We start from the raw sequence: 21,062 nt of genomic DNA on the forward strand, positions 1-21,062 counted from the left end.
TGCAGCAACCGGTCGATTGTTGCGCGGCACTTTCTAAGCTTTTTAACAAATCTAGATTGAACACTCTCTTCCGTAGAACTGCTTTTTGCGTTTAGTTTGTTTGGCGTTCAACCGCAACCTCCGATTTGCGCGATTGGCAACGTACGGTGCGAAATACGTTCTATAATACATGGTAATTATTAGCATAGTACGTGTATGAACTTCTTTCGCACCGTACGTAGGCAACCGTGCTGATCGCAGGTGCGCGGGAAGGACAACGGACGAAGTCTTAAACGAGAATAACGAGTTTATCTTCACGAGAAGAAGCTTGTGTTGCCTTGAGCGAGTCGAGCACAGCACTGCGGTGCTGTAGTTCAATGCCCCCGTGTCGATGCGCTCTGCATTCGACAACCCACGGCTTGAGCAGAGATGGGCAAAGTTGTGGGCCAGTGATCCCCATGGCTGACGTGGCGTGGAAAAGGTCTTCATCATCCAGCAGCGGATTGACAACAAGTATAACCCGTAAAAACAAAGTTGTTCACTATAAATCCTTTATATGCGTGGCGGCTAGAGTCCTCTCGTCCTCTGGCTTGAGATGGCTGCCACCTATGGGTCAGATGATTGCATTGCACCATTAAGCAATTGGTAATTAAATATAATATTTTTGTCCTAAAAAGTGTAAAATTTTGGAACAAAAAATTTCACGAACATTAATTGTCACGCACAACGAGTCTGTGTGTAAAATGTCAGCTCGATTGGATCACGGGAAGTGGGTTAAAAAACGACCGAAAGATTTGCACGGTCGTAAGCAAGCAAGCGAACTTAATATAAAGGATTTAAAAAGGGCTTTTACTGGTAGGAACGAAGTGAACCAGCCTACAATAGATTATATCGTCCGTCCGATGTCCGATTAGGTGTAGCAACATCGCCCCCTACTGCAAACACTTGGCAGGACCCTACAAAAACCTTTTGACTCGGTGAGGCTTTCCTGGCTAAACAAGTGTAACATTCCATTATAATTCCCTGAGATAGTTTTTAATTAAAACATTTAAATTCAAAATTAACTCACAGCGGCCTAAAGCCTACAGCTAGGCCTAAAGCCTAGAACTAGGCCTCAAACTCTCCCTTCGTATCGTACCCCCGCCATTTCATTTTATTATAGCCATTCATTTGTTCGTTCCTACCAGCCCACCCCGCAGGGACCTGTTCAGACCTCGTCTGGAAGTCCGTTTCAGACGCCGTCACGACGACCTCGACGTCGTCGCTGTCAAGAAAAAAAGAGCCGTGGTCATCACCACGGCAGCATGATTATCATCACGACTGTCGTCATTTGTGGTAATAATGGCTGTGGTAATTGTCATGATCAATAATGCTTGTGGTAATTGTCATTGATGGATATTGTCATAACTATAATGGTAGAATAATCATGGTTATGGTAATCGTCACGGTTATTATTGAAATCTATCGATAATGATCAGTGATGTAATAATCATGGTAATCACTATCATGGTTATCATTTTCATGATCCGTTCCCAATAATAACAGTCACGGCTATGATCATGATAATTATCTGTGATGCTAATTATCAAGCTTACGATAATCAGCTTAATGGATGTAATCATTGTCATTGTTTTCCTGGTAATCGTTGTGCAAAGCATCATGAATGTTTAGCGTCATTGTCCACATCAGTCATCGCCACTTGTCAATCATCGTCAAATTAATAACCATTAAAGTGCCTTACACGTGTTTTTATTATCTTGGATTTGTCACGTGTTCTCCATTGTTGCAAGTATACGTTTTTATTTAGTTTTTGGTCTTTTTTCCCCTAATGTATTCCAATTTGTGGTATCAGTGCCATCTGAAGAGATGTAGAATGCGTTGGGAAATCATTCAATTGGCGTTGTTATCTTTACAAAAAACAGGGGCTTGCACTTTGCCGTTTACTCTTTGAGGAAATTGTCACGTGATGATCGAAGCAATATTTTGCAATTCTCTCCGAGTTGGAATGTATCCACGATTGATTGAACGCGGAACCAAATTTACCACGGGAGCGGTGTGTTGATGACATGCTGTCATTTGTGGACCACCAACCGAGCTGCACTGGAAAATCCAGTTTAATAAATATGTTTATTTTATTTTACAAGGCAAGGCCGACCACTGAGCGATAAAGTAGCTAGATTTGAAGCTTTCGTGACTGCAAGGATTCATACTCTTAGGTTTTTCGGTTAAGTAACGTAGGAAAAAATAATAAAAATAATAACTATATAATTGGAATAATAATATTATTTCATTTATATATATTTTTTAACCTACGTGCCTTTAAAATAAATAATAAAAATATAATTGAAAGAATATTATTTAAATTACATTTTTATTATTTTTTTTACCTACGTGATTTTACCGAAAAACCTAAGAGTATATGCAGTAGCTCTTTTCCAAAATCGACCTGGTCGCATGATAGCTCAACGAAGTGGCTTATCACGTGGACATTTATAGCAGCCAAATCCTCTGAACGCGTGACGTTGATTCTCAGTGTGGAGGGAAGACCCGGAGGACCCGGAGAAAAATCCACGCGACTACGGGGAGAGATACACACCATCTCCAAATATACAGCAGGTGTCAGGGTTGGGATCGTACCCACGACCTCCTGTACACCAGGCGAGGTAGTTAACATTTCGCTGCCGTGGCGCCCCTAACGGGCGGCTGAAGCTCGCACTCGAACCCAATAATTCCGGCTGTGGCGGTCTCGGTATTCTGACCTCTGAGTCACCACATGACGACAATTCAACACATTCGTCAATAACACTGTGGCCTTAAAATGAAAACTATAATAGGTTACGTTGTTGGGCAATAGCCCTTCTTAATAGCACAAGGTCGACGCTTGAAAAGTAACCTATTATATGTTCCCCTTTTAAGGCCACAGTGTTATTGACGAATATGAGTTTCCACCCCTCGCCCCCTCCCGCTCCCCCCATGATTCTGTCGCAGTCCGCTTTTATCGCACCACAGCGCCACTGCCCAAAGCAGCAGCAGCAGCAGCACTAAATCGGTTGACAATTGCTCCATGGAAATGCACTATCCACATCTGCACAATGTTTACTGGGTGTATACACGTGGCCGGGCATTGTCCACAACAAACGCACCGGTTGGATGCGCGTGAATTTGATGCGTACTCACGCGAACGAAAACACGTTACAATTTCGATTTAAAGCTTTCGTGACTGCAGATATTCATATTCTTGGTTCTTTCGGTAAAGTCACGTAGAAGGGAAATAATAAAATAATAAAAATAACATTAAATTCTCCCGACGTTTCGGCCACAACGCAAGCAGGTGAAGAACAGCTGTCGGAAAGACAGCGTCCTAAGGAACCTGCTGTGAATATCTACTTTAAACACACAATGTACCAGCGACACTATGAAAAGGTACCCCCCCCCCCCCTCTCCATTTGTATTACCTGGGCCGCAAGTGGCACAATGTCGAGTTAGGAACGCGCTCTGGAGCACCCGGTGGGTTCGCTGCTTTCTGCTGCGAGAGTTCACAGTGGTAAGGGGCCGTCCATAAATGACGTCACGCGATTTTTGACGATTTTTGACCCCCCCCCCCCCGAGTCACAAAAAGTCAGACCCCCCCCTCAAATATGACGTCACAAAGCTTTGCCCCCCCCCCCCCCAAATAAAACATCCTTCAAATTGCTTTAACCTATTGTCATAGTGCGTATTTAACGTGGCGCTGCACTCTCATGTTGTAGGAGAAAACATTTATTAAAACGTCTATTCAATTAAGTAGAACGTGGTGTCCATATTTATTTAAATTTTCGCATTTTGATGTGACGTCACATTTCTCAACCCCCCCCCCCCTCGTCACACATCGTCACAAACGTCTGACCCCCTTCCCCCCCCTAGGTGCGTGACGTCATTTATGGACGGCCCCTAATGTAAGGAGGGATGGGTGAGGGAGGAAAGGTGGAATGGTGGCTCGCCTGGCACGTTCAAAGATCTCAACTGATTACGAAATAACACCAACCTTGCCACACAGTGGGGGGCGGGGGGTTTCTTGACAATTGTTTTGCTGATTCGCAAATGTGTCAGAGTACACCGTGCGGTAACAAAGCGGTCTACATTTCCCCGCTGCCGTGAATGTGCATTTTGTGGCATGCAAATCGATGAGTCATTGTTCGTCTCAAGCCAACAGGCCCACCGGTGCTCAGACGCAGATGTTTCGTTTCGTGATATCATCTGGAATGACAAACTTCGTCGGGTTTCTTCGGATTTTTTTTACCACCACGCGATAGACGGAAGTGAATTACAGTTGAAAACGGCGTTACACATTAAATCGTTCTTAGCATTTACGACCACTACATATACCAGCAGCATTTATTGTCACAACCAAAAACAAATCTCGACTGGTTCGACCTTTTGGCTCTAGAGCAGTCAGGCTCGTTAAACAGAACACACACACACACAGACACTTGTGCTATCAGGTTGTTGTTGTTACAATATTGACAAGAGCCATCTAACTTCACGGTGGGGCCCATTTCATCGTAAACCAGAGACGTCGTTTCGGGGCACCTCCGATTAGCACCGCTTACGTACGGTACGAAAGAAGTTCAAGGTGCGGTACATACATACAAAACTCCATTCTATTTATATTAACAAAAAAACCCATATTTGTGCTTCTGTGGAGCATTACAGTGACTGATGTAAAGTAAACACAGGTAAAATTATATCACTATTAATGCTGCGAAACACCGCATAACTTATTAATGAACTTCATGACATAGTAGTAGGTTTTTACCCTTTCAGCTGGTACAAAAACTGACACATTTATACAAGGCATCATGTTTGCAATGACCACAACACAAGCAGTCAAAATGCGAACAAAAAGAAACAACTCTGATGATGATAATGATATGTTTCTTTTTGTTTGCATTTTGACTGCTTGTGTTGTGGTTATTGCAAACATGATGCCTTGTATAAAGGTGTCAGTTTTTGTACCAGTTGAAAGGGTAAAAACCTACTACTATATTTTGCCACTGGTAAAGGAGATGGCTCATAGAACTTCATGACGTTTGTTATCCCAAGAATACAAACCCGACATTCTACAGCCTGCACTGATCCAGCAGTTGGGTCCGGGAGACCCGGTCCAAGTTACACGAAGTCAATGTCTATTTTGCTGACACACAATATACCAACTCATTGATCCCTTCGTTTAATTGCATGTTAAACGTGTGGTGTAACGTTATGCAAGTTCCATGGCAATCCACTCAAATCTGATCAGATCCAAGAAGTCTGGCAGGGTTGAGCCTGGATAGCCCTCGGGTTGGGCGATCAGCATGCGCAAAGACAGGCGCCATAGACATTGAGGGCGATGCAGAAGAAACATCCACTGTTGTTCTGCACCATCACCTACGGTCAGCAACCCACACTCACCAGCGTGGTGAAGTATGGTTAAAATATCACTCACGGCCTGCACTACACCCTCCTAGGGTCGAGAAATTCACACCAACAATGTTTTGGCTGCTCAGGTGCAGTGCCGGATTATCCTCGTAGCAAAAGTAGCTACGTATTCTACGGGCCCCGCACTTTCAAGGGCCCCGCGCTAAATGCTTTCAAGCTATCAATTCCGGTTCAGTGATTCTGCACTTGCTCTATCACTATAGTACTATACCGCCTTCAACTTTTACGAACGACTGGGTGTTTAAGGTTAGCGATTTGTCGTATTATCTTGCTGTATAGCAAATGAAAAAATACAATAACTTTTCTATGCAAGTAAAAATTTCGTGTTTTAATGTTTTTATTTTTAAATTTAGAGCCCCTTTATAACATATGCTACAGGCCCCGCACTAGCTTAATCCGGCACTGCTCAGGTGGTAACCAAACCATCGCCTCTGGTCCACGGGCACAAAATCATCCCGGCGAGCGACATTCGAGGGACACGTCGATTGGCGTTCGATCACGGTCGGACAGGCGCGCGCACAGGGGACTGAAGGGTGGCTGAAACATCTGGACAGGATTGAAGGCACCAATACCACAAACACCGTTGCGCAAAAAGGCGAACTGGCTCTTCGTGTCGGAGATTTTACGTGCACTCGAGAAATGACGATGAACGTGCTGCCACCCCCGATGATTTTGAGATTCGCGTTCCGGCTTGGGTTTTCGTGCTTGACGATCGGTCGACGCAAGTAGCTGAACACGGATGGCATGGGCATCGATGCCACGAATGAAATAGCGGTGTGGGGGGGGGGGGCGGGGGAGTGACCTGTGTTCTATCTCTGCCCCTTCTCGCAGAAAGGTTGTGTGTGCACTTTGCCCATTGAGTCACGGCGTGCGCGGAGTGGAGATGCCGGTGTTTGCGAATCGTCGTAGCGTTCCACCGTAGATGTATTCGCGACTGTGCCTTTACACGAGCAGCTCTTGAAACGTTTGGCACGGGAGTGTTAACGAGCGGTGTGGCAATAAAAGTTTCTCTGATCAGTTTGGCTTAGCGGCGTCACCGAGTAGTGTGGCACAGCAGTGTTTCTGAGCAGTTTGGCCACAGCACTGTCACTTAGCAGTGTGGGACAGCAGTGTTTCTGAGCAGTCTGGCCACAGCACTGTCACTTAGCAGTGTGGGACAGCAGTGTTTTTGAGCAGTTTGGCCACAGCACTGTCACTTAGCAGTGTGGCACAGCAGTGTTTCTGAGCAGTTTGGCCACAGCACTGTCACTTAGCAGTGTGGGACAGCAGTGTTTCTGAGCAGTTTGGCCACAGCACTGTCACTTAGCAGTGTGGGACAGCAGTGTTTCTGAGCAGTTTGGCCACAGCACTGTCACTTAGCAGTGTGGGACAGCAGTGTTTCTGAGCAGTTTGGCCACAGCACTGTCACTTAGCAGTGTGGGACAGCAGTGTTTTTGAGCAGTTTGGCCACAGCACTGTCACTTAGCAGTGTGGGACAGCAGTGTTTCTGAGCAGTTTGGCCACAGCACTGTCACTTAGCAGTGTGGGACAGCAGTGTTTCTGAGCAGTTTGGCCACATCAGTGTCACTTAGCAGTGTGGGACAGCAGTGTTTCTGAGCAGTTTGGCCACAGCAGTGTCACTTAGCAGTGTGGCACAGCAGTGTTTTTGAGCAGTTTGGCCACAGCAGTGTCACTTAGCAGTGTGGGACAGCAGTGTTTTTGAGCAGTTTGGCCACAGCAGTGTCACTTAGCAGTGTGGCACAGCAGTGTTTTTGAGCAGTTTGGCCACAGCAGTGTCACTTAGCAGTGTGGCACAGCAGTGTTTCTGAGCAGTTTGGCCACAGCACTGTCACTTAGCAGTGTGGGACAGCAGTGTTTTTGAGCAGTTTGGCCACAGCACTGTCACTTAGCAGTGTGGGACAGCAGTGTTTTTGAGCAGTTTGGCCACAGCACTGTCACTTAGCAGTGTGGGACAGCAGTGTTTCTGAGCAGTTTGGCCACATCAGTGTCACTTAGCAGTGTGGGACAGCAGTGTTTCTGAGCAGTTTGGCCACAGCAGTGTCACTTAGCAGTGTGGCACAGCAGTGTTTTTGAGCAGTTTGGCCACAGCAGTGTCACTTAGCAGTGTGGGACAGCAGTGTTTTTGAGCAGTTTGGCCACAGCAGTGTCACTTAGCAGTGTGGCACAGCAGTGTTTTTGAGCAGTTTGGCCACAGCACTGTCACTTAGCAGTGTGGGACAGCAGTGTTTTTGAGCAGTTTGGCCACAGCAGTGTCACTTAGCAGTGTGGCACAGCAGTGTTTCTGAGCAGTTTGGCCACAGCACTGTCACTTAGCAGTGTGGGACAGCAGTGTTTTTGAGCAGTTTGGCCACAGCAGTGTCACTTAGCAGTGTGGGACAGCAGTGTTTTTGAGCAGTTTGGCCACAGCAGTGTCACTTAGCAGTGTGGCACAGCAGTGTTTTTGAGCAGTTTGGCCACAGCACTGTCACTTAGCAGTGTGGGACAGCAGTGTTTTTGAGCAGTTTGGCCACAGCAGTGTCACTTAGCAGTGTGGGACAGCAGTGTTTTTGAGCAGTTTGGCCACAGCAGTGTCACTTAGCAGTGTGGCACAGCAGTGTTTTTGAGCAGTTTGGCCACAGCAGTGTCACTTAGCAGTGTGGCACAGCAGTGTTTCTGAGCAGTTTGGCCACAGCACTGTCACTTAGCAGTGTGGGACAGCAGTGTTTTTGAGCAGTTTGGCCACAGCAGTGTCACTTAGCAGTGTGGCACAGCAGTGTTTCTGAGCAGTTTGGCCACAGCACTGTCACTTAGCAGTGTGGCACAGCAGTGTTTCTGAGCAGTTTGGCCACAGCAGTGTCACTTAGCAGTGTGGCACAGCAGTGTTTCTGAGCAGATTGGCCACAGCAGTGTCACCAAGAAGATTGGTGCAGTAGTGTCCTTGAGCTGTTTGACACAGCAATGTCAACAAGTAGTGTGGCACAGTAGTGTAGTATTGCAGCTTCATTGCGCAAAAAGTCATGCTGCTCTGACTAAATAGCACATTTTGCAATCGGTAATAGAGAAATTGGTCCCGTTTTTTCCATCACAATTTAGTCAACGGGCAGGTCTAGTATTGGTGGTGTTAAGTGTGGGTTCTGCAACCTCCTCCAAGATGTCTGGCCAGTGTAGAAGAGGAGGCCAAGTACCCTCTAGAGGCACTCTCTAGGGTTGTCTCTCGTAGAGGCCCTTCCGCCAGCATGAACAAGCAGTTGCAGGGCTGCACCTTTATCCTAACCCAACACACTGCAAATCATTTTGATGTCCCATCGGATTCCGGAGACGACGGCGCGACATGTAAATACAGTGCACAGTTTGTGTTTTCTTTCTTCATTAAGTCTTGCTGTCGTTCATACCTACACAATTTCCTCCGTTGATTTCTATTTGCACAGATGTTCCATGTAGTCCTAGTGGAAGGAAGGGGAGGTGTGAAAGAGAGAAAACGTTTTTCAGCAGACATCGTTTAACTGTAAAAACGCCCACAATCCAGTCGTGCAGGGGATTTTGCATGGGCATCAAATTGGCACGGATCAAAGTTGAATCCCAGATTTATTTCTATTGCCTACGATCAAATCGCTCAAAATGCATCGTCCAATCTCGTCACATCTCGGACCCTAAGCAAGGTTGAGCCTATATTTTTCGATTTAATGCTTTCGTGACTGCAGGGATTCATCTTCTTGGTTCTTTCGGTAAAGTCACGTAGAGGGGAAATAATAAAATAAAAAAATAAAACATAATAAAATAATAAAAATAAAACATGATAAAAGAATTATTTTATTATGGATTCATTTATTTATTTTATTATTTCCATTCTACGTGACTTTACCGAAAGAGCCAAGAAAAAAAAAAGTTGAGCCTGGTCATCACTGTGGTCGGGTTTGTCCACCAGGGCTTGCCAGGTGCTGTAGGCGTGTGTGGCTGCAACGTGGTTAATCGCTGAGTGTCACCACCCCCCCCACTCCCCATACGTGTGGTGGTTTTCTCTGGGCTCTCCCGTTTCCTCCCACGTGAAGGCAAACTCTCTGTAATAGATTTGGGCAAACATCCCAGTGCAGGCCTCTTCTAAAAAAGGGTCTTCATAGTCGTCGATCGTCATTATGATTATTATTATATTATTATTGATTATTATTATTATATTATTATTGATTATTATTATGTTGAGTCAGGATGTTGCAGTGCCTGTTTGCCCTTTCTAGATGGGAGAGTGCTTGTCTTCTGCTTTGAATTATCTGACGTTTTGCCAGACCTTGAATTTCTCTTCTTATTCAGACACATACACGGACAAAAAAATCTTCAATTTTAGTAGTGTTAATGTTGTCAAAAAAACACCCAAGCTTGCTTGATCACAAACGAATTTTTACGAATGCGAGTAACATCCTAAAATATTGTCCCTCGTAACCACGGAGGGAGAGAGAGAGAGAGAACATGCAAATTCCAAATATACAGGCGTCAGGGTCGAGATCCAACCCCAGGATCTCCTGGATACCAGGCGAGGTAGTTAACCTCTCGCCACCGTGATGCCCCTATGCTTGGATGACACACGGACGGAGCCTGAACAAGACACATTCCGCTTTCCTCAGAGAGCATCGTCAGTGACGAGAACAAAGAGTAAATGGGTTTGGGCAGGGCAGGTGGCTAGCAGGGACGACGGGCGTCTGCCACGAATGGTTGTGTGTCGGTCTAACACCGGTGACGCAAGGCCATAAAGAAGGCTGTAACTGGTGTCGGCCAATCGGTTTCAAAGACAATGCATATCTCATTACACTGGTCAACACACTTTTTCTGGCATAAGGTATTCCAACGGGTTTAAGGTAATTTTGGGGTGCTGATTCCAAATCTGGCATCGGTTTTTGTCTATCACATCAGGTTTTTGAGATATCAAATATTGCATTTTCAATAAAAACTGCAGAAGAAAAATGTTAAATAAATGTGGATATCTACATCAAATTATATTATAAACACACTATCCTAAAAATACAGCACCATATTTTAACACTAAAGCAGTCACTGACTCGCAACAACTTGCAATCATAAGTGACAGAGTTAATTTCGGGTAAAATCAATGAAAATGGGGTATGCCGATAGCATAAAAATGATGTGATAGAGCAAATCTGAGATCAGATTTGGAATCAGCACCCTGAAATTAGTCTAAAACAGCTGCAAAAGTCCAGGCCATAAAAAAATAGTTTTTTTTTGTTGACCAGTGTTATCAGAACACATTTGTGTGCATGTTTTTCCACAAGTATGTTCAGCGGTTAATTCAGACTTCATGCCTTGCAATAGGTGTATCTCTTTGGTGTTTGAATCATCTTAACACAACTCCTGTCCTGTTGCCGGAAAGGGTTAAAGCCTCTCCTCATTTTTTGTCATTTACGCTCGAACTTCTTTCGCACCACCGCACGTCGCCAGACCATCATGCTCATCGAATGGATCCTGGCAAGTGCTCGCTACCTGTTCTTGGTTCTTTCGGTAAAGTCACGTAGAATGGAAATAATAAAATAATAAAAATAAAACATTATAAAATAATTCTCACGACGTTGCGGCCACAACGCAAGCAGCCGTCCTCAGGTGGAGAACAGGTCTGTCGAGAAGACAGAGTCTGAATGTCTTCTCGACAGACCTGTTCTCCACCTGAGGACGGAGTCTGAATCTTCTCGACAGACCTGTTCTCCACCTGAGGACGGCTGCTTGCGTTGTGGCCGAAACGTCGTGAGAATTATTTTATTATGTTTTATTTTTATTATTTTATCATTCCCATTCTACGTGACTTTACCGAAAGAACCAAGAAGATGAATCCCTGCAGTCACGAAAGCTTTATATCAAAAAATGCTCGCTACCTGTTCGTTGCACCCCCTCTGATGGGGCTACAGTTGCGGATCGACGAGGTCATCCAGAGTGTCCAGAACATCCCTGCGATCGATTCGCTCCAGGCCTCGGCGTAGGTCGTCCACGCATCTGTGTCTGTCCTTGTGGGCCCAGTGCTCCAGCGCGGACAGCGCCTGCTTGTGAATGCTGTGCGGGTGCTGCTGCTGGAAGACGGCCCAATCGCTGATGCCCAGCTGTCCCAGGAGCTGGCTCCAGTCGGTGCCTATCTTCAGTGCGACGTCATTGAGCACGTAGACCTTGTCACCTGCACGCATCAGGAGGGGGTCGTGGTCGTGGGGTCATAGTAATGCACTCGTGACCTCGTTTGTTCCCTCCGCGCAAACCGAGACTCCTGTCGCGTCGTTTTTAAATCCTTTATATTAAGTTCACTTGCTTGCTTGCTTGCGCGCTTACGACCGTGCAAATCTTTCGGTCGTTTTTTAACCCACTTCCCGTGATCCAACCGAGCTGACATTTTGCACACAGACTCGTTGTGCGTGACAATGTATTTTCTTGAAAAAAAATTCCAAAATGTTACACTTTTTAGGAAAAAATTTATTATATTTAATTACCAATTGCTTAATGATGACAGGCAATCATCTGACCCATAGGTGGCAGCCATCTCAAGCCAGAGGACGAGAGGACTCTAACCGCCCGTTTCAAAGACCAATGTGGGCTGGGTTGTGGCCCATTGAACACGCATATAAAGGATTTCTAGTGAAAAACTTTGTTTTTACGGGTACATTTTTTTTTTCCACCGCGGAAGGCGAACCGTGCCGTCGGCGTTCACGTGCGACGAGTCGATATGCACGCGGACTGCACGGCGGCGCCTACGTCCTAACAGCGTATTAAAACTAAACTTTAAAACTATTTTACTTTTACCGGGTAAAGCCCAATGGGCCATGTAGCTCTTTTTCAGACACGATAGCGCAACGAAGTGGCTTTATATTTACGTGATCTAACCTGTAAAACCTTTATGAATAACATTGGCCACAGCCAAATCATCTAAACGTATGTTTCTTAGTGTGGGGACCCAGTGAAAATTACACGCAACCATGAGGAGTACATGCAAACTCCAAATATACAAGCATCATCAGGGTTTGGGATCAAACCCACAATCTCCTGCATACCAGTCGAGGGAAATAACATCTCGCCACCATGGCGCCCCATCAGTACGAACTGATGTCATAAACAACGACCGGATCTTAAGTCCCGCCCCTGGCCCTGCTATGCCCCGAGCCAGATTCAAATGTTTTTTGTTGAGTACCATGGTTTGGCTCTGGCTCGGCACGGCAAATGCGACGAGGGCCCTGCGCTGGCTCGGCTCGAATGTGCCAGTGGAAAAGGGCCATTGGTTGGAATTGGGTGGCCATGTTCAGGAAACTCATGGCGAAAACAATCACAACATATGTTTAAAGAGTGGCACAATACTGTCGTTCGCACCTTCTTTCTTGGTCGCCATCAACCAGTGCGTCACAGGTGAATCCGAGTTGCATAATTTCTGCAGCTTCATTTTCCTCAAGCATCGGCGCTGCCACACGACGACTCCGATGAGGACGACGATGACGATAGCGAGGACGATGACGATGGCGGGGCATATGACTATGGCGACGTGGCCGTACGCGTGGTACCAGGGAATCGCATCGTCACGCGGCTTGTCATAAGGTCCGCCGGGCTTGGTGGGGGGTGGCATTAGCAGGGAGGTGCGAGTGGGACCGCCGCGAGTCACTGTGCGCACACATTACACGAAAAAAAACACACGCGGGTTGGTGTGGGAGCGCGTGCGCTTCAAAGTGCAACAACAACAACAACCGCCATTCGCCACTAAGTGGCGGTGACGTCACCACGACGCTTGTTCCAGGCCATGTGCACCTTGAGGCCACGTGCAACAAACCCCCGCGCACACGCATGCCCCCCATACACACACGAGCAGACCCCCACGCACCTTTTTAAACACCCACACCATGCACACCTCCACGTGCCCTCGCACAGCCCACCCCCACGCACCCATCACCCCAACGTACTCGTCACGTTCTTGGCACACACGGTGTCGTCCTTCCCCGTCCCGAAGCGCAGGACCTTCAGCCCGCGCTCCCGGCAGTTCGTGTGCCGCCGGCAGAACCGAGCCGCGCCGTCCTTCCCCGGCACTTCCAGCGAGAAGTAGTTGGAGAGGCACCGCTTGCACTCCACGTCCGTCTCGTTGGTGCCGCGCCTGTGCACCCCGTACCCGGGCGGGCACTCGCGGTGCTGATGGCACCGCTCGTCGACCAGGTAGGCGCCGGGCTTGCAAACGCAGCGGCGTGGCGAGGCGGCCTCGCAGCTCGACTCCTCTCGCTCCAGGCCGGCGCAGGGGCGGCGGCAGAGCAGGCAGCGGTGCAGCGTGTTGGGTCGGTCCGTGTAGGTGCCCGGCTGGCAGGGGATGCACTCGGTCTCCCGAGCTGCGGTGCACTCCGTCAGCGCCCTCTCGCCGGCCGGGCACGGGCGGCACAGGCGCGTCGCGGGATGCTCCAGGTGTCCCGGTAGGAATGGCATCGTCCTCGTCGTTTCCGACGTTGTTGCTGCCGCCGCTACCGTCGCTGCCGCTGCGAACGCGAGGAGCGACGTCGTGAAAGGAGCCATCAGCGGGGTCTTGTCAACGTGGAGCTGCGGGTGAACAGGGGCAGTGGTCATTTAGTCAGCATTTTTATACATCTTTGGCACAATCTGTGGAATCTTCGTCAAGGTCATTGTCTGGTTGACGAAGGCAGTCAAAGACTTGGTTCACCCTTAGTTAATGAATGATGTTGTGATAGGTGTATGTACACAAATTTTCGCAGAATAATGCAAGGTCATTCAATCGGAGACCTTATATATTGTCAGATGTAATAGTCATGTGTAAGTCTTTGAGTCTTTATTAAAGCCTACTTTGTCTCACTGTAAGTCTATGAGTCTCTATGTAGGCCTATTGTGTCTGTATAACACAAAACATTCATTAAAGCCGTGGATAATATGCAGTAACAAAATAAATACGAAAATATACTCTGCCTCCACATATCCGTCCCTCTGCATCAAATAATATTTGTTTTACATGTCCCGACAACTACAAGGCCTTCTGGGAGCGGATATAGTTTCATCAGCATTGGTTCAACACAAGCAAACTCTGGACCAGTTTCAACATTGATTTGGCTGCGGTCGTAAACTCGCTACTGCGTTTTGTGTGTTTATTTTGCTGTCCTTCCCCCTGCACCTCCGATTTGCACGGTTGGCTACGAAAGAAGTTCAACACTTGAGAACCCGGCTTAATCAGGGGCAGCGGACACCTGGATTGTAATCCTGGCTCTCAGTGGAGCGGGCTCGGTGTATCTGGCCTGACTAGCGCACAGGGGTTCAGCCACGTGCTTGTAAATAAGATCTAAGCAAATACAAAAAAAAATAACTCGTAAAAACAAAGTTTTTCACTATAAATCCTTTATATGCGTGGCGGCTAGAGTCCTCTCGTCTTCTGGCTTGAGATGGCTGCCACCTATGGGTCAGATGATTGCCTGCCACCATTAAGCAATTGGTAATTTAATATAAATAAAAATTTCCTAAAAAGTGTAAAATTTTGGAAAATGTTTTTCAAGAAAATAAATTGTCACGCACAACGAGTCTGTGTGCAAAATGTCAGCTCGATTGGATCACGTGAAGTGGGTTAAAAAACGACCGAAAGATTTGCACGGTCGTAAGCACGCAAGCAAGCAAGCAAGTGAACTTAATATAAAGGATTTAAAAACACACCCGGCTCTCGATAGCCTCTTTAATGAATTCCATTGGGTCAAGGAATGGGTCACTAGGTGGATTATGCTGTTGTTTAATCTGTTGGCCAAGCTGCAATAGTAATATCCACAATGGTACGTACGGTGCGAAAGAAGTTCAACATACAGCAACATTTAAATTTTTTGTGTGGTATTAATGCAAATTGGTGTATGTAATAAGATAATTGATTATTGAAGGGTTTGTCTAGTACTCAATAGCTACGAATAGTGTAATTATTAACATGCCAATAAAAAACGATTCATAAGGAATGTTTTCTTATCAGGCCCCAAGGTCAAAAGTCCAGTCCCCAACTCGTATTATCCACTCCATCTCTAGCCTCTCTATTTATTTTGAGAATTCTGGGGACTTTGTCCCGACAATAGCGTTTAGAGGTTTTGTTGTTAAAACAGTACCGAGATGGAGAGCCGTCCCCCGGGTGCACGGAGAATCGTGGTCGACCGCCCGCGGCCCCGCGCTTTGGGTGGGGGGGGTGACCCCGCGCGCGCTTCTACGTCACGGCAGAGGTCGCAACCGGGTACCCGATACCCGTACCCTACCCGATACCCGGCTACCCGTACCTGGCCAGGTACGGGTACGGGTACCCGTTTGCGACCCTGGTGCGGCCGGGTACGGGTACGGGTAGGCCGTGAGTCACCGGTGAGTAACCGTGTGTCACTCATTTTGGGTAGGGTACGGGTAGGGAACGGGTACCCGTACCCGGCCGGGTACGGGTACGGGTAAGGAATCACGGTGTCAAAATGCACAGCGCAGTGGACACTCTCTGGACGGCCCTTTCGTAGATGCGCAGTCTACTACTGACCTGAGAGAGTGGCGATAGTGGCGGCTGTACAACCCTTAGGCTTTCATCAGCTTGCGTCCTGCGAGAGCGTCCGTGGAGATGAAGCGTTGCGTTTGAATTGCAGTGTCCTCTTGCCAAAGTCTTGCTCTCCTTTCACAGACTGCCGGGGCAAGGTGATGTTCGCCAGCACACCCCCCCCCCCCCCCCCCCGTGTTAATTCACGAGTTAGGGTGGTTGCTGAACTGCTGATGTGTTACAAACACCGCAAGGCAGGTGCTCTCCGGACTGATTTAAGGTCGCAGTCGATCTCGGGTTGGCCCAGAATCACAACATTTAGTTATACCACACTGGGGAATCGGACCCAATCGCGCAGTGGTTGATAACCAGTGCACCACCGCTCCCCGGCACGATACACACCAACAGCAGCAGCTGCACACGCAATAGCAGTGCACCTACTGCGCAGCTTGACACTGTCGTCGTGTTACTTCCTCATCTTCTTAACATTTGTCCGCGTAAATCGTAAAAAACTGCGACTATATTTGATGTGCTGTAAAACGTATATTATGATACAAACTGCCCTGTTAAAGTTCACATTTGTATATTATCATCATCAGCATCAGCCTAGCTCAATCCACTGCTAGGATGAAAGTCAGCCTCCCCAAGTCGTCGCCTCCAGAGATGATGATTCACGGATCCGATTGCATCGCTCCGTCTCTGCGAGGGACGACGTTTAAAACCCGGCGGCTTCTGCGGCTGCCACTCTTCGTAAACCAGCGAGGCAGTCGCCTTAGCCACGTGTCCTGCCCAAGCCCGGTGCCCTCAATTGTCGAGCCCAGCCGCTTACCTGTGATCACGTTGTTCGCTCCACGGAGCCATGTGCGGGTGTGTGGCCCTTACTGAATCAGCTTCCGACGACCGCCGTGTTACCCACCAACCCACATTAGTATGGTTACACACACACACACGTATGTTGCGTGTTAAACAATAAGTACAAGTTAACTGTGATGCACAGCTACGCACTGTTGTTTTTGTCAACCAGAGCTTCGTATAAGAACGCCGCCCGGTCTCGCAGACTGCGACTCGCTTGGGTGTTTTTTGTGTTTGTTACCAGGAACGAAAGAAAAACACGAACTACCGGAATTTGTGACGCGCTCACCGCCGTCCCTTCTTTGGATGAAGGGTTTGGACAGCTGTTTAGCTGGACAAGAAAACCAAAATATTAATCCACTAACCCCCACTTAATAAGGCGTCGGGTTAAAATTTGCAGTTTGTTTATAAAGTTGCTCAGAAGATCGTCATGAGCAGGGATGTTAGTTGGTGAATCTCTTCAGCGATTTAAAGGGGGGTGGGAGGGTCTTAAGATGCAGTCGTGTTGGGGGAAATAATTAAAATATCTGGGGATTTCCCCTAAGACACCGTCGTTGACACGGAATGTGGAAATTCCAGATAGATGGAATGGGTTCTCGGTTTATTTGTCAATCCAACGTCGGTCGAGGGACTCCTCGCGATGCCGTTTAGGGTCACGCCGGGGGTGGTGGTGATGGTGGTGTGGGGGTGTTTGGCCAAACTTCACCACGCCGGTCAGTGCGGGGTTGATACAAATTGGGAAAGTGGTGGGTGGGTTCAGATTTCACTCGCCCCTGATGTGATCCGTGGCCGGGTTAACCACTGCGCCACCGCTCCACTCCTCGAGGGTTTAGTGGCAGGGATAATAATAATAGCAGACTTCGTACATTCAATTTGTTTACAGAGGAAGCCTCACTGAGTCTCAAGACTCCTTTTCAAGAGGGTCCTGCCAGGCTTTCGCAGTAGGGAGCGATGTTACTGCCGCAGATTGCAATCGATTAAAATATTTGTAGATAATTATTTATAAATTATAATTCTCTACAAAATAATTATAGAAGCATTGGGATGTTTGTGCTGTATTGTCATATAATTATAATGTTTTTCTCCTTCTGTTAATCCACCGCTGGATGAAGACCTCCCCATTACGTCACCAGTCTTGGGGGTTGTTCGACCATACTTCACCACGCCGGTCAGTCTGGGTGAGTGAACGCAGCGCCCGGAACCGCTTCGGATATCATACACCACTGAAATTAGCCGTGGTGAAGAATCGAACTCAGTTCGCCGGGGTTCACAGCACTGTGTGTGTGTGTACCACCGATTGACCACACCGAACCCAATGGTTGTATCAGTGAACACGAATAATTTGGCTGAATCATGGCGCAGCGTGCATCTTCATATGGTCCGGTTAGTATTTTATTATACATACATATATTGAATAACATGTGTCCGGGAAAGTCACTCAGTCCGTGCACTCTTGTTTCGGGAGCGCCCTGCATTGCGTTGTCATTTAAATGTTTTCAGTCGATTAATAGTGGTGATAGCGAGCCGCGTTGATTGTACACGTCGGGAGGAAACCGGAGCACCTGGAGATTACCCACGGGCGCGAGGGGGCAACACTCAATCCCCGTACAGATGGACGCAGATGGCGATTACAGTCGTCCATTTGTTGAGCGGCCTTCTCGTGGCGAACCAGGGTATGGAACAGCTTTGACGCCCACGGGAAGGGAGTTTGTGCTCGCTGCTGCCTCCACCGTGCTGGGTCACAGGCCACGTGCTTCTAATCCACCACCACCAGTCTGTCTGTTTATGTACCGTATACATGTTGAACTTCTTTCGCACCGTACGCAGCCAACCGTGCTGATCGGACGTCTGAGACTTGTGTTCGTCGTATGCCGATTACATTCGTTTAAAAAAAAATAATTTAATCCTGGGCCTCCCCTAAGTGGACTCGGCCTAAAATATGTGCCGCGTGTAAAACGTCATAATTTGGAGATAAAATGGTGGCCGGTGCACGTGTCGTTGCGCGTGGCTCGCTGCAATCCCACGTCTGATCAAAGCGCCGTGTTTGCCCCCCGCAGAATATTTAGAACCAGAATGTTTCATTCGATACCGGAGGGATGAGATGAGCTATTAAGGTCTTTATGACGGATGTCCAGCAATAGGTGCTCGCTCGCAACAGCACGATGCGAGGTGTTTGGCCGAGGAGCGGTGGCGTAGTGCCACGAGTAACCAACCCGGGGCGAGCCGAGTTCGATTCCGGGCTCACGGCCACCAACCAATCAACCAACACCGGCGACGATTATCATCTGAAGCGGTCGACTCGGCCTCAGGTCGGCTCATGTGTGGAGGTGCGAGATGGGAGATGGCGAGCAAAGGCGCTGTCGGATTGCGGAGGCCTTCATCCAGCAGTGGATCAGCAATGGCTCGAACATGGCCACTGCAGCGGATGCTGAAAATGATGCCGAACAATGTTAATGATATTTATGAAAATGCGATTATTCGCTCGGGACTTCCATTCGGGGTCCTAAGCTGGGGTTGAACCTGCACATCCATACAAGTTCGGGGCCATGAAGGCAGCCCTGCGATGGTGAGTTTGTTTGTTGCTATCGGACCTGTGAAGCAACGCCATCAGCTGTTCACGCAAAGTGTCGCGCGCGTGAGCCTCGTTATTTATCGATTGTTCATGACAAAAAATTTTTTTGTAAATAAATAAAAACGTCAGCCCCTTTTGACAATTCACCACTGGGTAAAGGCATCATCCCTCTCGCCGTGTTGATTAAGTTTGATAAGGTGAGCCGGGAGCCTATATTGTAGTTGTTTTGGAGGAGGCCTTGTTTGTAGACATTTTTTTAAAATTCCCATCCTTAACTGTTTAACCACAACTACTATACAAAGACAAAGATCACCCGTTTAGCCTTAACATAATGTTGGGGCAAGAGCTGTTAGCGAGCACCTATACAATCACCACCACCCGTGCCCGAATATGCCAAACTCTTTGTAAATGTTGCTGCACGGACTGTAACTCCGACTCTTTTAAAACGAGCAAAGGGTCAGTTTAACACGCAGTAGGTTTTCGCAACCAATATCATCCACGATATAGTTTTTTTAGTTAGATCGCCTAAATATAAATGCGTCATTAAACTCGCCACCAACCCACACAGCCAATTAGTAAGTTTTGTCACGTAAACAGAACGTGGTCAATTCGTTACTATCTTCTTGGTTCTTTCGGTAAAGTCACGTAGAAGGGAAGTAATAAAATAATAAAAATAAAACATAATAAAATAATTCTCACGACGTTTCGGCCACAACGCAAGCAGCCGTCCTCAGGTGAAGACCAGGTCTGTCGGGGAGACAGCGGACGGCTGCTTGCGTTGTGGCCAAAACGTCGTGAGAATTATTTTATTATGTTTTATTTTTATTATTTTATTACTTCCCTTCTACGTGACTTTACCGAGAGAACCAAGAAGATGAATCCCTGCAATCACGAAAGCTTTAAATCGAAATTCGTTACTAGTACAGCACACCGGTGTGTTGGAGAGCAAATCCACAACATTTACAATCTGAGTACCAGTTACTAGTACAGCACACCGGCGTTGCTGTACTTGTAACGAATTGGCAACGTTGTTTACGTGACAACACTTACGAATTGCCTGTGTCGGATGGTGGCGGGTTTAACGACGCATTGATATTTAGGCGATCGAAGCCAACAAACCTGAACTATGGACGAGCAAAGGGCGACGTTCATGTCGACACGCAACTTGACAGCGATGCACACACACAGTGACGACATCGACGCGACATTTCCAAGTTACGCGGGGGATCTATCCGATGAGCACGGTTGGCAACGTACGGTGCGAAAGAAGTTCAATATCCACGTGCTCATAGAACAGCTGCACTACACCCCCCTCCACTGCTGAATTGATATCTCCACCAACAACACTTCATTTAGAGGGATCAATCCCGACGCCGTGTCGGTGATGGGAGTATTTTTTTTGTTTATGACCATACTTCACCACTCTGCTCACTCCAGGCGATGTGATAGGTGGGACTTCAGGCCCAGGGACCGATTCACATATCACTCGCCCCTGGTGTTCGTTGTGGATGGGGATCGAACTTGGGGTTGATGGGGTTCGTAGCACAGCGCGATAAATAATTGCGCAACCATTCCGAACACTTTACCCAAATACATATTCACTCCTGAGTTTGATTCTTCTTTGGGAGGATCTTGCGGCCCCTGACGGTCTTTAGTGTGACCCCTGGTGACCTTTAGTGTGACCCTGACGGTCTTTAGTGCGACCCCTGGCGGCCTTTAGTGTGACCCCTGACG

The 21,062-nt window shown here is 47.5% G+C and overlaps 1 protein-coding gene across 1 annotated transcript; it reads right to left on the bottom strand.

Moving 5' to 3' along the window:
• Positions 1–11,414: 11,414 nt before the first annotated feature.
• LOC144941048 (uncharacterized) lies at positions 11,415–17,124 on the bottom strand (the record flags this gene model as incomplete). The annotated part of the gene is made up of 5 exons (XM_078867472.1): positions 16,734–17,124; positions 15,911–16,049; positions 13,341–13,959; positions 12,760–13,044; positions 11,415–11,581 (listed from the first exon to the last, which is right to left on the bottom strand). Coding segments are annotated over exons 3-5 (1,047 nt in total), but the record flags the coding sequence as incomplete, so codon positions are not given.
• Positions 17,125–21,062: the final 3,938 nt, after the last annotated feature.

Source organism: Lampetra fluviatilis, chromosome 24, assembly GCF_964198595.1.
Source record: "Lampetra fluviatilis chromosome 24, kcLamFluv1.1, whole genome shotgun sequence".
NCBI classification, from domain to species: Eukaryota; Metazoa; Chordata; class Hyperoartia; order Petromyzontiformes; family Petromyzontidae; genus Lampetra; species Lampetra fluviatilis.